At 41.4% G+C, this 12,488-nt stretch overlaps 1 protein-coding gene across 1 annotated transcript in view; it reads right to left on the bottom strand.

The window, feature by feature from the left end:
• Positions 1-308: 308 nt before the first annotated feature.
• The window catches only part of pip5k1bb (phosphatidylinositol-4-phosphate 5-kinase, type I, beta b), a 32,351-nt gene continuing 20,171 nt past the window's right edge, over positions 309-12,488 (bottom strand). The window contains exons 8-15 of the mRNA XM_019866995.1: positions 7,311-7,513; positions 7,053-7,136; positions 6,025-6,073; positions 5,808-5,892; positions 4,826-4,987; positions 3,949-4,075; positions 1,639-1,762; positions 309-1,117 (exon numbers count right to left, since the gene is read on the bottom strand). Coding sequence (XP_019722554.1) covers positions 1,115-1,117; positions 1,639-1,762; positions 3,949-4,075; positions 4,826-4,987; positions 5,808-5,892; positions 6,025-6,073; positions 7,053-7,136; positions 7,311-7,513 — 837 coding nt within the window. The 3' untranslated portion in view covers positions 309-1,114. The remainder of the gene's footprint in view (positions 1,118-1,638; positions 1,763-3,948; positions 4,076-4,825; positions 4,988-5,807; positions 5,893-6,024; positions 6,074-7,052; positions 7,137-7,310; positions 7,514-12,488) is intronic.

Raw genomic sequence — 12,488 nt, 5'->3', positions numbered from 1 at the left:
AAGTGATCGTTTCAAAATTTAGACAGTGGCAGAACTTTACAGAAGTAAAGGAGGCATATTGATTTTTACCTGATTCCCAGTTATTTTGAAAAATTTAACATGATTATTGTCTTCACATAAATGAATCAATTATTAACATATGACAAAACCATCTTGTTTCAGAAATGTGTAGCTTCTTGGATTTCTATTAATGCAATGCACTACAAGTTTGATACACACTTATGAAAACAAATTTGCTCAGGAGACCAGTATTTTTGTTAATGAGGTCTTTAAAAAAAACTTGTCAGAGGAAAAGGAAAGGTTCGATGCTGATTGTTGAGTCACTTTATTCAGAGGGGTCTCTATAAATATGCATTGTCTTCATGTGATTTATGCTTTTCAGCAAATGGTAAAATGTTGATTTATATAATAAATTATGGCATTGACTCACAAGATCCAGTGATTCAACATTTAGAGTTGGAAATAGCTGATGACGAGTTATCAGACCGCATCAAGATGATTTGTAAGAGGAGGCATTATTCAGTATGAAAAGACCTTCTATGATACAAACAAAACTATCAAAATAATCTATGAGGTCACTGAGCACAGTCAGGAGTCCAGAAGGAAAAGAGCATGTTTATGCTCTTCCAAGTTTGTGCTCGTGTGAGCCACTCCACTCTGCTATGCATCACTTCTTATTCGAGTCCTAACAGTTTTCCAAATTTTTTTTTCTTTCATCGGGAGATGGTGCAGTCTTCCTCTGTCTTTCCTCCCCCTGGCATTCAGGTAGTTGGGATGCTGTCATCTCAGACTGTGTCTGTCACTGTGGCTCCACTGTAAACATTTCATCAGATCAGCAACTAACGGAGCTGGAAAGTATTCAGCAGACTAAAATATATAGGAGATAAATATGCTGTGTAGCAAGTTGCTGTGGAGGTCATGATAAAATACATGAAACGCAACGTCTTAAAAAGTGTCTTCATCACACGGTGTGACGTCACAAGATGTCCATTCAGGTGACGTCTCTTCACTGTCAACCTCTCGCGTTGGCAATAAAAGTGGCAACATGACTGCAGGAGCAGCATAACAAAACGGGCTGAGAATTAAGCTTGTGGAGGGTTCGAAGAGCTTCAGTTCACTGCAACACATGAGAAGAAAAAAATTGTGAATATTGGAACCAATGATGGACTTCATGGATTGGTTGAATGTAAATAGTAAGATTCAAAAATGTTTGAAATAAATCCTGAATAATAAAATTACTAGTTTATTATGACAATTAACCATTTTATTTCATTTAATGATTGGTTAATTTAGGTAATGTAAAAAATAAATATAAAAATAATTTTACAAAAGCATTAACGTCTATTGTATTACTGTATCAACAACGTATGTGTGTGTATATATATATATATATATATATATATATATATATGTGTGTGTTGTTTTTATAATCTGTACTTGTTTAACTTAACGTCAAAAATAGAATTTAAAGTCAAACGCAAATCGAAAGCGTCTTTGCTCTTACGTAGAGAAATGTAAATGAAGGAATCGGCCATTTTGTATCGGCTATCCTACCCAACAAAAAGGGGTTTTGTTTAGCTCTCGGACAATGTTAGCGTATACGGCCACGTCGCATCACTTTTGTGTGTCCCAACTGACCAAGTAGACGTCGAGAACCGATCCGTCATCGCGGTCCAGGTCCACGTCCATGGTGCTATGCTCGGACGTCAGGCAGATGGCGCTGTCCTCCAGTGTGAATGTGGAGCTGGACCCAGCGTCTTCTCTAAAACCCAAGAAATGGTCGCCTTTCATATCGAGAAGTGCATAGCACGCATGCCATGTCGGCGGCTGTGTCAACACTTTTTTTTATGAGCGTGTGATCAACGAGACTGAGAGCACCACGGTCAGCCTGTCTGCTGTGGAAGTAAAAGTTCAACCTCAAGAGTTCACACATTTACAAATAATATTAATTAGGGGCCAACTGATCTGTTTTTTTTTAGGTGGACGTTGATTCCAACATTTGGCAGAAAAAATAATTCGATAAACTATTAGTCGGGCAACTAAGAAAAAGAGCTATATTATTTTGAGGTAGTGTTCCTGACCATTGTGCCTCTTATTTTTTTTTTCACTTACATTTAACTGGTTCAAATACTATTTGGACCAGATAAGTGAAATTATTTGGAGCAGTGATGAAAATAAAATTTAATAACTTTGTAAGACTTTCTTTTGAAGGAACTTGGGGTTTTACTGGCTGTTTGTTCATCAATATGCCGGATTTCCACTTAAAATGTGATGCAGACCTGGATTAAATTGTGCACCCTCCATGGGTGCACATACATTTCTACTTGTGTCATATTTGCTCCCCTTCATTTCTATTAATGACAACTGCTACATATGAAGGTATACAATTTGTAGTCCAATGCTTTGGAGGTCTGTGCTCCACTTCGTTGCCTCTACTTTCATCCACTAGGGGGAAGCAGAGGAGTTGTTTTGCTTGCACGAGCTCAGCCTGAACACTCCAATATTGTATTTTGCTCTACTGATGGTTTTGTCTCCAAAAGTCATCCTACCAAGAGTAACAATCTTCACATATGCAAGTGTTACACTTAAATATGTTACATCCTTTTTCCATGCATGGCTCCCAGAAAGCTTCTACTTCTTTTCAAAAAGAGGCTTGCTGGATCAACGTGCATTGTAGCCTCGCGAAGACAAGAGGTGAACCCATCACAAGGAAGTTTGTAGCCTCTGATGTAACACGTGCATGAATATTTCATGATGTACACTAAAACCCAGTGAGGTAATCCAAGCCCTGTAAAAGAGCCGCGACACCTTCACGGACGCTTGCAGAGACGAAACATAGAACAGAGTGCTATGCAGTGCTCATGTATTCTGGAGGCACTGAGTCATCTCTTCTGTGACGCATTTATTGCCAACTGGACGTGTGTAACGTAAAGGCAAAAGCGACGATAGCGTGAGAGCGTGAGAGCGTGACATGTGTATGTGCGACCGCGCCTATTAAAACACCAGCACCCCCTGCACACACATGAACATGACCTCCTTCTGGTCCTCAAGGCCAGGGCCTGGTTGTGTTATGTTTTAAAATACTAAACTACATTCACGCGGGGCAGTCAGCCATGAGAGAATTAAAGCAACAGAGAGGAGGAAGTGTGTTGTTTTTTGCTCGCAAGGGTTTGACTAGCCACTTTGCAAATGTGGTAAACATGCATTGGTGGAGGGACAGAGACAAGCCGAAGCAGCCAATACAATATCCTCTCTTCAAATAAAAATGAGAGGTGTCCTGGCTGGTGTTCTAATCTTTGCTCACCATGACAATAAGAAGCACTTATCTACTATTTAGAAGACGCTGTGCTAGCGTCATACATTTTATGCTCAGTGCATGTATAAACGATACAGCCTTCAACAGCAAGGGATTTGAACCATTTAAAAAAAAAAAATGTGGTTTTGTTTTTTCCAAGGGCAAAGGGCTCCCATGCATAAAAATTCGCATTAAAAGACTACACAAAACTCTCACGACTCATTTTGTGCATTTTTTTTCCCACAAAAAAACAACTCACTTAAAATGTTATTATTCAGGATGTCCTGCATGTCATTCCAAATTCACAAAATAATTATTAGGCGTGGTAATATAGAGCAGAATAAGACCAGGAGCAAATGCAATGAAGCTATGCCAGTCAACTAGCGGTGAATGATGATTATTACGTTTGGACTCATCCACCGCTACGTGGCAACTTGTTTATGCAGTCACGAGTGACTAGTGTAGTGAGAGGTGTGTGCAGCTCCCAGTATGTCAGTACTATCAATATCTGCAAAACAGAAAACTAGCATAGTTTTTGTGGCTGGGAGGATTTATTTATTAATTTATTTATTACAAGCGCGTTATAGAAAATGGATGGTTGACGTGACATCATCGGCCCAAAGCAAAATCGGGACGTCCTGACGGTGGCATACCTTTCATCTGTTTGGTTGTCCACGCCGACCAAGACGGAGGAGGAGGACAGCGTGCCCATGGAGGAGCCCTTGAAGTAGGACGAGTTGGCGGGGACCAGCTCATGATGCTGATATGAACCAAACACGGCTGGAAACACAAAAGTCACACAACGGAAATGAGCACTCAACAGGGGACAGCAAATGGAAGTGTTCACAGGAGGGCTGCATTGAATCACAGGCTATAGTGTAAAAAGTCTTACATTGTATAAATTAATTATTATATGCATGCATAAACCAGGATTTATGATTCAACTGTGCTATTTCCGTCATGCTCAGTATTGACCGACATGCTAGCTAGCGCTCCATTGTGGAGCTTTGGAGAATTTAGTTAATGGCTGGAATTTGAAGTTATGTTTGTGTAGTGTGTTTACTGAAAGGCTTTATCTAAAACAAATAATAAGAATAAATTGTCATTTCACCTTTTTTTCTATTCCAGCTTCCTCCATTAGCAGCCATGTTAGCTTCATTATAGACTCAAAGCTATCCATAGGTTTGAATATGAAAGTGAACAGTTGTTTGCCTAGAGTTGGCCGTAAGGTGTTTAATGTTCCTAAACTACTCCCCTTGAAAAGTGTCTTCAAATGACTTGGGGGGATTTAATGTTACACAATTCAAGTATATAATCACTCCTTATGCAAGCTTCACAATGGTTTTACAGGATAATTAAGAGACTGCTGATGGGCCACCAAAGTGCTTGTCATGGTCCATAAAAGTCGACCTCAGGGTGTACTGATGATGAAACGACAAAACATTAGGCTCCTCTATGAGTATCATTCCAGATAACCTTTGCGCAGAACAGGAAGGTTGCTCCCCTTTCATGACACGGTTTTGAATGTACCTTGTCCATCCAGACTTGCCAGACTGCGAGCCCCCCACCGCCGGTCCCCTCTGCTCATGCCCTCGTCCTTCTCATCCACCTGCGATGAAAGGATCTCCTGAGAGGACGACTTCAGAGCATGGATTGATGTGCGAGTCTTCTTTGAAGGGGAAAATCGAATCTCTGCACATGAATGCAATAAAAAAAAAAGTGGGGGTGGGGGTGGGGGGAGGTAAAAATCAGACTGAAGTGCAGACTAATACCTTTGCTAAGTTCTCACATTGTCACTTCGGCCGCGTTCGTTCCCACAGGGGGGTCCCGGATGATTGGTTGCATAATGCGGGATATATCTATGGCTGGTGTGTTCTCTGCATGAGAGTGGCTCAATCTATTAATCGGCTTCAAAAGCTCTCATCGGGGTTGCAATTAGAAACGCTATTTTTACTTCCTGGGTTCAATCGCCGGATTGATGGTTGTACTTCTGAAGGAAGACGGGAAAACACCTTTTTGTGAAGTGGTGCAAAAACATCATTCAACCTGACGAGACATTGTGGACATTTTTGGTTTTATATATCTGCAATATGCATTTGGACGAAATACATGTACTTGCCAAATATTGACAATTCTGCCACTATTCTAATTTCATCAAATGAGGTAACCAAAATACTTCAAGCGACAACTACTGTCATAAATATCTCCCAAACAGTTGCTGAACAGGTGTCCACTGACCAGACATTACAAACTGTACCCATTCATTGGACTAAAAATGAGATTATTTTTACGATGGAATGCCACAAAAAAGGTTTCAGCTTGCCGTTGGCCAAATGCCTCGCGTTTTTTTCTGAGAACAAGCAAGCACATGATCAGAAATACAATACCAGGAACTATTCCTCCGGTTAATTTCACAATAGTGTTCCGCCACACAGGTCAATTAGATGACGGCGTTTACGAAGAAAAAAAAAAAGCATCTTCCTCTATTTTGTGACAGGAAAGGCAAACTTACGCTGAGTCTTCCTGAAGACACGAGTGCTCATGAACTTGAGAAAGCGGCTGGCGTAGAAACCTGGCCGGTGCACCGACACAGAATCCTGGGGCAGAAAAAAAATGTCTCGGAGTTGATTTTATGATCGTACACAGTAAAAGGCTCCTTTCAATAAAAAAACAAAACAAAACAGTAAAGAAAAGCTGCTCTGTCAGGCAGTATGAGGTCATGGACTTACGCCATCATACACCAGAGCTTTCCATGAATGTTCCAACTTCTTTATGAATCTGCAGAGAGACCAAACAAAACAGTTTGTTACAAAGGTTTCTGTAAAAAGTTTTTCTTTGACATTTCATCAAATCATAGACGGGACCCCTTTTGGCACCACTAACTATAGTTTAGTATTCTAGCTAAAGTACACCCTTGTTTGGGATGATGTAACGTTTTACATTTAAGGGGCTGTCTTAAAAAATAATTGGGTCGGGAGTGTTTATCCCGCTGGAGCTGATCTCACCTCAGCAAGCCACCGAGACCACAAGTATCGCTTTTATATTCACAGACATCCTATGAGCTAAAAGGGCCTCGCTCTCCATTACTGCATGCTCTTCTTCCCTCCCCCAAAAAATAAAACAAACCAGTGGATGGGGAAAAAAGTAAAAGTTGCTCAAAAATTGAAATGTTTAATGGGCGTACCTTAGCAAAAAAAAAAAAAAAAAGTTTAACCTTTTGGTGAGTGCAACTATCAGATAATCATGCTCTGTTTTCAGTGACTATCAGAGACGAATTTTTTAATGTGTTGATTATCGTGCTTTGTAGTGGTGCAGAAGAAGTGAGATTGTAATATTTTTGCTCGTGAGACTAAACTAGAAACTAGAAACCAGAATAATAAACCGACTGCTCAATGGGAGTTTCAATCCAAATGGAGCATTATTATTTCCACCAAGGGGGCTTGGTTTGACATTTGAATTAAATTATAAACAGCATTTTCAAGACCTTTTCCACACCTTGAAACCCCAGAAAACATTTTTTGAAAAAAGAAAAAAAAAAAATGAAAATACACCACAGAAAAATATATTTGAAAAAAAAAAATATATATATATATATATATATATATATATATCCCCCCCCCACTGTAATTATCTTCTGCTGGCAGAGTTTTGCTGCACTTAATGCTCTGACTTGACAGTATGGCTTCTTATTGAATTCCTGTTGCATAGCTGGCATTTGTATCCAGTTATTACATTCCATAATATCTAACCACTGTACCTATATGACTGCAGAATGTCTATGATGCCAAGGAAGATGAGCAGTTTCTCTTCTTTGTGTGTTTTGGCCGGGATGCCACCCATGCTGGAGACATAGAACATTGTTAGACAAGACTTGACATTTCTTTTTTTGGGCACTGATCAAACAACATGCACCCAGTGTAAATATGAGGACAGTGGTGGCAATTAAATCCTAAAGTGTGAAAGGCTAGACTACATGGTGTGAATGGGTGCGTTCTGCATCTGAGCCCACACTCACGTGTCATCTGTGGTAAGGGCTTCAGCCGCTTTTCCGTCCCCTTGGATGGACTCCAAGGCGGTGGAGTAGAGAACTCTCTGGCCCACAGGCCTGGATCGGTCGCCCCCTGCTTGGCCCTGCTCGAGCCCTTCTCTCTGGTTCTGGTCCAGGACGTGGACACCCAACAGCAGGCTGTAGTCCATGATCTTAAAACTCTCCAGCACCTAAAATGATAACAAGTAGACATGCGTGATACAAAAAAAAATACTTTTCACTCTTATTCTCCAAACTTGACAAGTTTCCGACCACAGCACGTGATGTCACACATACATCAACATCAGCTACATGCGTCATCACCTCAAAGGGCCGGCGGGACCGCCAGGAGGAAATTTCTGTTCAAACCGGATTGGAGCCAAATAAACAAGGTGTTTCTCCATAAAGTGTTACACACCGACCCTTGTGAGGAGCCTTTCACCCAGTTCCCAAAGTCTCCCGACATCTCGTCTCCTCCTGGCTTGGCTTTGAGGAGCTAAAATAGAGCGCGCATTGAGCCAACCGGGAGCGAGGTGAGAGGTGGGAGCTAGACCGTGAAACCGCGATAAGAGTGACCAAGTAAGTCCACACCATCACAATCAGGCGGCTGACCCACTTTTAAGGTATTGTTGGGGTTAATAATCATTGACCCAAGGAGTAAAGAGGTTGTTTGTAGCGGCTTTTCCCTTTTGTGCATTATATTTCTTGGAAGTCCAAATGAGGAAGTTGGTTGGGGGGAAAACAAAACTCAGGTTTTGTCACTTTCTGTGTAGAGACCACATTTCTTTTACTCACCCGGATTAAAAGGAACAAAAGAGTGTGACACACTCATGCCGCAGATTTTAAAGAAAGATGCTTCTGTGCGTCCGATTCAACTTCCATCGTTCTAATCTTCCCGTGAGCACTTATTTTATTGCAAGACCACGACACGTGCATGCGAATGCAAACTTCCTTTTGCGGGTTTGTGGGTCACGCACGTGCACGTGCCCGCATGCAATTACAAAACAGGGCAAATGAGTGAAAAACAAACAGTGAGGCTTTGATCGAAGCTTTGAACTTTTCCATATCGAGGATTTGCATCCCTTCACCCCCGGCTTATTCAAACTGTGCTGGAAACACACCCTCACACACACATATACACACAAATACACACATACTGTATACACTGGTTTGCCTACGAAAGGGCATCGTTTTTGCCCCGGCCTTGGCTTTCCCAGGCCCACAATCAAGATGGAATGGCAGAAAGAAAACGACTCTGTTTGTCTAGTTGTTGTTGCCAAGATTTTTCATAAATCATTTTGATATATGAGGGACGGAAAAACAAAAATACAGCAGCAATTTTAGATTCTGGGAAAAACCTTTGACTCAAGTCAGCGATCTTTTAACCAGGGTGCTGTGGCACACTGTGAGAGATTATCAGGGGCGCCATGGGAATTATTTATGAATTAGAAATAGTTCTCTGTTCTTCTATCTATGCCAGCAATATATGTAGACAAGTAAAACAATGAAATGCTCCTGCATTAAATGGCGGAAGGTTAAATAAATCGGTGGATCCACCTGTTGCCATCTAGAAAAGAGAAGAAGTCATGGCTTCCTGGTAAGGAAGTAAATTGCGACAAGGTCATTTCAGTTATTCTTACTTTTTGTGACTTTTTTTTTTTTTAAATCTACGGCCTCTTTGTCCTTGTCACGGAAACTCCAGCTGAACATCTTCAGAGCTTTATCATAATGGGAAGTTAAGACACCTTTTGTGTTTTTCGGCTCTCAGGTCAATGCTAACGTTACTATTTGTTGTGCACAGTACTTCGAAAGGCTTTGGAAAATAATCAGACAATGTTAGTTTGAAGACATGACGTGACAACACATACCGATGCACCCGTGTTTGACATGTAAATGTTTTTTTTGCGCTTCGGACCGTGTCCCTGTCACTTCCATTACCTTCAGCTTGGTAGAGAGAATTCTAAAGGAGTTTTTTTTAACATCTGAAGGAGGAAGGCTGATCCATTAAGGAGCTATGCCGGTTGGTGTGGCCTCTGCGTGCTTCGCATGGGCATGAATACATTGCTCACATTCTTAAATTCTCCTTGCGTCTGGGGCAAATGTGGCTGTCTGAAGCCGCAAAAATGAGGATGTGCTAACACGGACTGCAGATGCAATCCCAGGAAAGTGTCTGAAAAATATAGATATTCATTATTCATCAGATTTAGATCTGCCTCTTGTTCAGGGAAGCACAGAATTTAATATCCGCTCGAGTGGGTGTACTCAAATAATAAATGAAACTGGATCAGGTGCTATTATTCTCCTGGTAAAAGGATTCCGTAAAATGCTACATAAGGGATAAATTACTGAATTGGATTTTCGACCTCACAGTGCAGAGGTCCAGGGTTCGATTCCGGCCTTCCTGTGTGGAGTTTGCATGTTCTCCCCGTGCCTGCGTAGGTTTTCTCCGGGTATTCCGGTTTCTTCCCACATTCCAAAAACATGCATGGCAGGTTAATGGAACACAAAATTGTCCATAAGTGTGATCGTGTGCGCAAATGGTTGTTCGTCTGTGTGCCCTGCGATTGGCTGGCAACCAGTTCAAGGTGTTCCCCGTCTACTGTCCGAAGACAGATGGGATAGGCTCCGGCACACCCGCGACCTTTGTGAGGATAACGGGATCGGAAAATGGATGGATGGATTTTGAAAAGAAATCAATAGCTGTGTAAAATAACAATTGAGATATAGACCTTGGGCCCTTGTTTCGTGCCCAGTGCAAGTCTGGCACAAAATGCGGTCTAACTGTGCACCGGGGTGGAGTTTTCTTTCTTTGGGCATTTTTGTAGATGGGTGCAAAAATGGGTGTTGGTGCCGTTGTGGGAGTGAACACAGCCGACTTGATTCCTGGCCAATCGAAGCGGCTCCATTCATTGCCTTTAAATTCACCACAGGAGAGGCATGCGGTCTCCATGGCGGAAACGTAACAAACTCGCTGGAGTCAGTGCAGCGTGCAAGTATGCAATATCAAGTATGTTTATAAATAAATACAAGATCTCCACTTATGGGTGATGTAAAGCTGTCCACTGCAAAGTGGGCACATAGAGATTACCTTCAACCCTTGATCGTGCATCTGTACGCAACATGAAACAAAATGGAAATTGCCTACTTATTTCCTTAATATGTTTTCCTTTAAAAAGTCTCATCACCTATACAATCGCATTTAACATGAATTACATGAATTTTCTTGGCATGGCAGGAGTATATAGTGGCTGCAAAGTAATTCAATAGCATATTACTATTTTATATCTGGGCACGTGGGGGAAATAGTGCCTCTGAGTTCATCCTAGTTCCGCACAAAGACCTCACATGTTATCAGTAATTCACTTTTAAGGAAAACAGAGTCTGCCTTCCCTCCTGGTTCCTTGTACTCCCCTCACCCCCTGTTGCTAGGCGGCCGCTGACCTCCCCTCTGTGTTTTGGTCGACCAAACTCTCCTGGGCTGACGGGCTGAGCTGCTTACTCATGGAAATGGACACACACATTCTGCTTAGATTGCATTTTGCTTACCGCTCAGGAGGCGAGAACAGGAAGAGGTGAAAATAACAAACTGTGGTTAGCCTCGAACAGCCGATGGCCTTATATTTGTGCTATAGACACCACAGCAATGGACGGATTGCATTCTGCAGTGGCTGGTATGCAGATTGGCTATTTGGTACTGGCCCACACAGATATATGTTTAAAAAAAAAAAACTGAATAAAAAATCTTTTTTTTAATTACTGGTATTTTTTGCTGTTCAGGGCTATAAGCAAATAATAATAACAATTTCAAATGAAGCCTTTTTTTTTCTTTTTGTTTTCTAAAACAGTAAATTTGAAAAGTCATGGATAACATTGACCATGACAGATAAAGAAAAAAAAACTTGCCAGTGCTGTTAATTTGGGGCAGCGTTTGCATAAACCTTGCTGAAGTGAGCAGACATATGCGTGTATGTGCGGGTGTGTGTGCGTGTGCGTGCACATGGCAAGTATCGTGTCAGGTTGAACTTTAAGAAAACACTGACTATGCAAGATGGGGGAGGATGTCATCCTGGCTTGAAAACATTGAAAAGAAAATAAAGAGTGTGGACAAAGTCAGCGTGATGTGGTTAATGATCCATGGGAAGCTTCATAAGATCAGGAGCTGTCTCACAATCGTCACCTGAATTTTTGTTTCCTCCCGAAGACCGAAGACACTTGTGCTCAACCTCTACTAAACATACCTGCAACGTCGCTCTGTTAAACATTGACCGTGTCGTTCATTTACGTGAGTTGATAATAAACGTGAAAGTTCTCCAATTTGCACACATTATGAAAATGTTAAGTAATGGGACAAATTGGCCCGATATGGAGCAACAGGCCTGAAGTCAGTCGTAATGCACAATGTTGAAACCCAATTCATTGGAAAAAAAAAGGGGGAGGGGTTTGATTATTTACCCTCTAGATTAGGTGCTAGATTGTTTCATAGAAAAGGCGACTTTTTGAAAACATTCAAGAACTAAAACCTCGGCAGCAAATCTATTAATACTCTCCTTGCCACTGCACAAGCGCATGGCTTTAAACTAAGCTCCAAGTATCTCACGCTCCCAGGCTCATGTCTTAATCTCATTCCGTGTTTGCCGAGATGTCATTTATTGAAACACAACCACAAAGAGACAAGAGCAAAGCGTCGAGGGAGAACTGGGAGCACAGACAAAACACGCAGTACTTCGCAAGCACATGGAGTTCTCTTCATCCAAAAAAAAAAAAACACCCAGTCCATACTATGCTCTAACTAAATACAGAACAATGTAAACGTATGAACGAATGAATGAATGAAGTGGATCTAAAAAGTCTACACACCCCTGTTCAAATACCAGCTTTTTGTATTATATAAATAGGTGACCAAGATAAATCGTTTCAGAACTTTTTTCACATTCAATGTCGCCTGCAACCTGTACAACTAAAGTGAATTAATTTGCATACATGGCAATGGCGAGTGATGAAAAAAGCGGAAGGGGCGTGGCCTGGACGGGGCGTGGCCTGGACGGGGGCGTGGTTACTTACAAAAGTGGCACTAAACATGCTGAAGATGAAGTGTATTAAATTTACACAGTTTGAAAATTGAACAGAAAAAAATCCCAAGATCGCCACTATTCTTTCAAGTGAAAA

This window comes from Hippocampus comes, unplaced genomic scaffold (assembly GCF_001891065.2).
Source record: "Hippocampus comes isolate QL1 unplaced genomic scaffold, H_comes_QL1_v1.1 scaffold322, whole genome shotgun sequence".
NCBI classification, from domain to species: Eukaryota; Metazoa; Chordata; class Actinopteri; order Syngnathiformes; family Syngnathidae; genus Hippocampus; species Hippocampus comes.
This window is presented reverse-complemented; position numbering and strand designations above follow the sequence as displayed.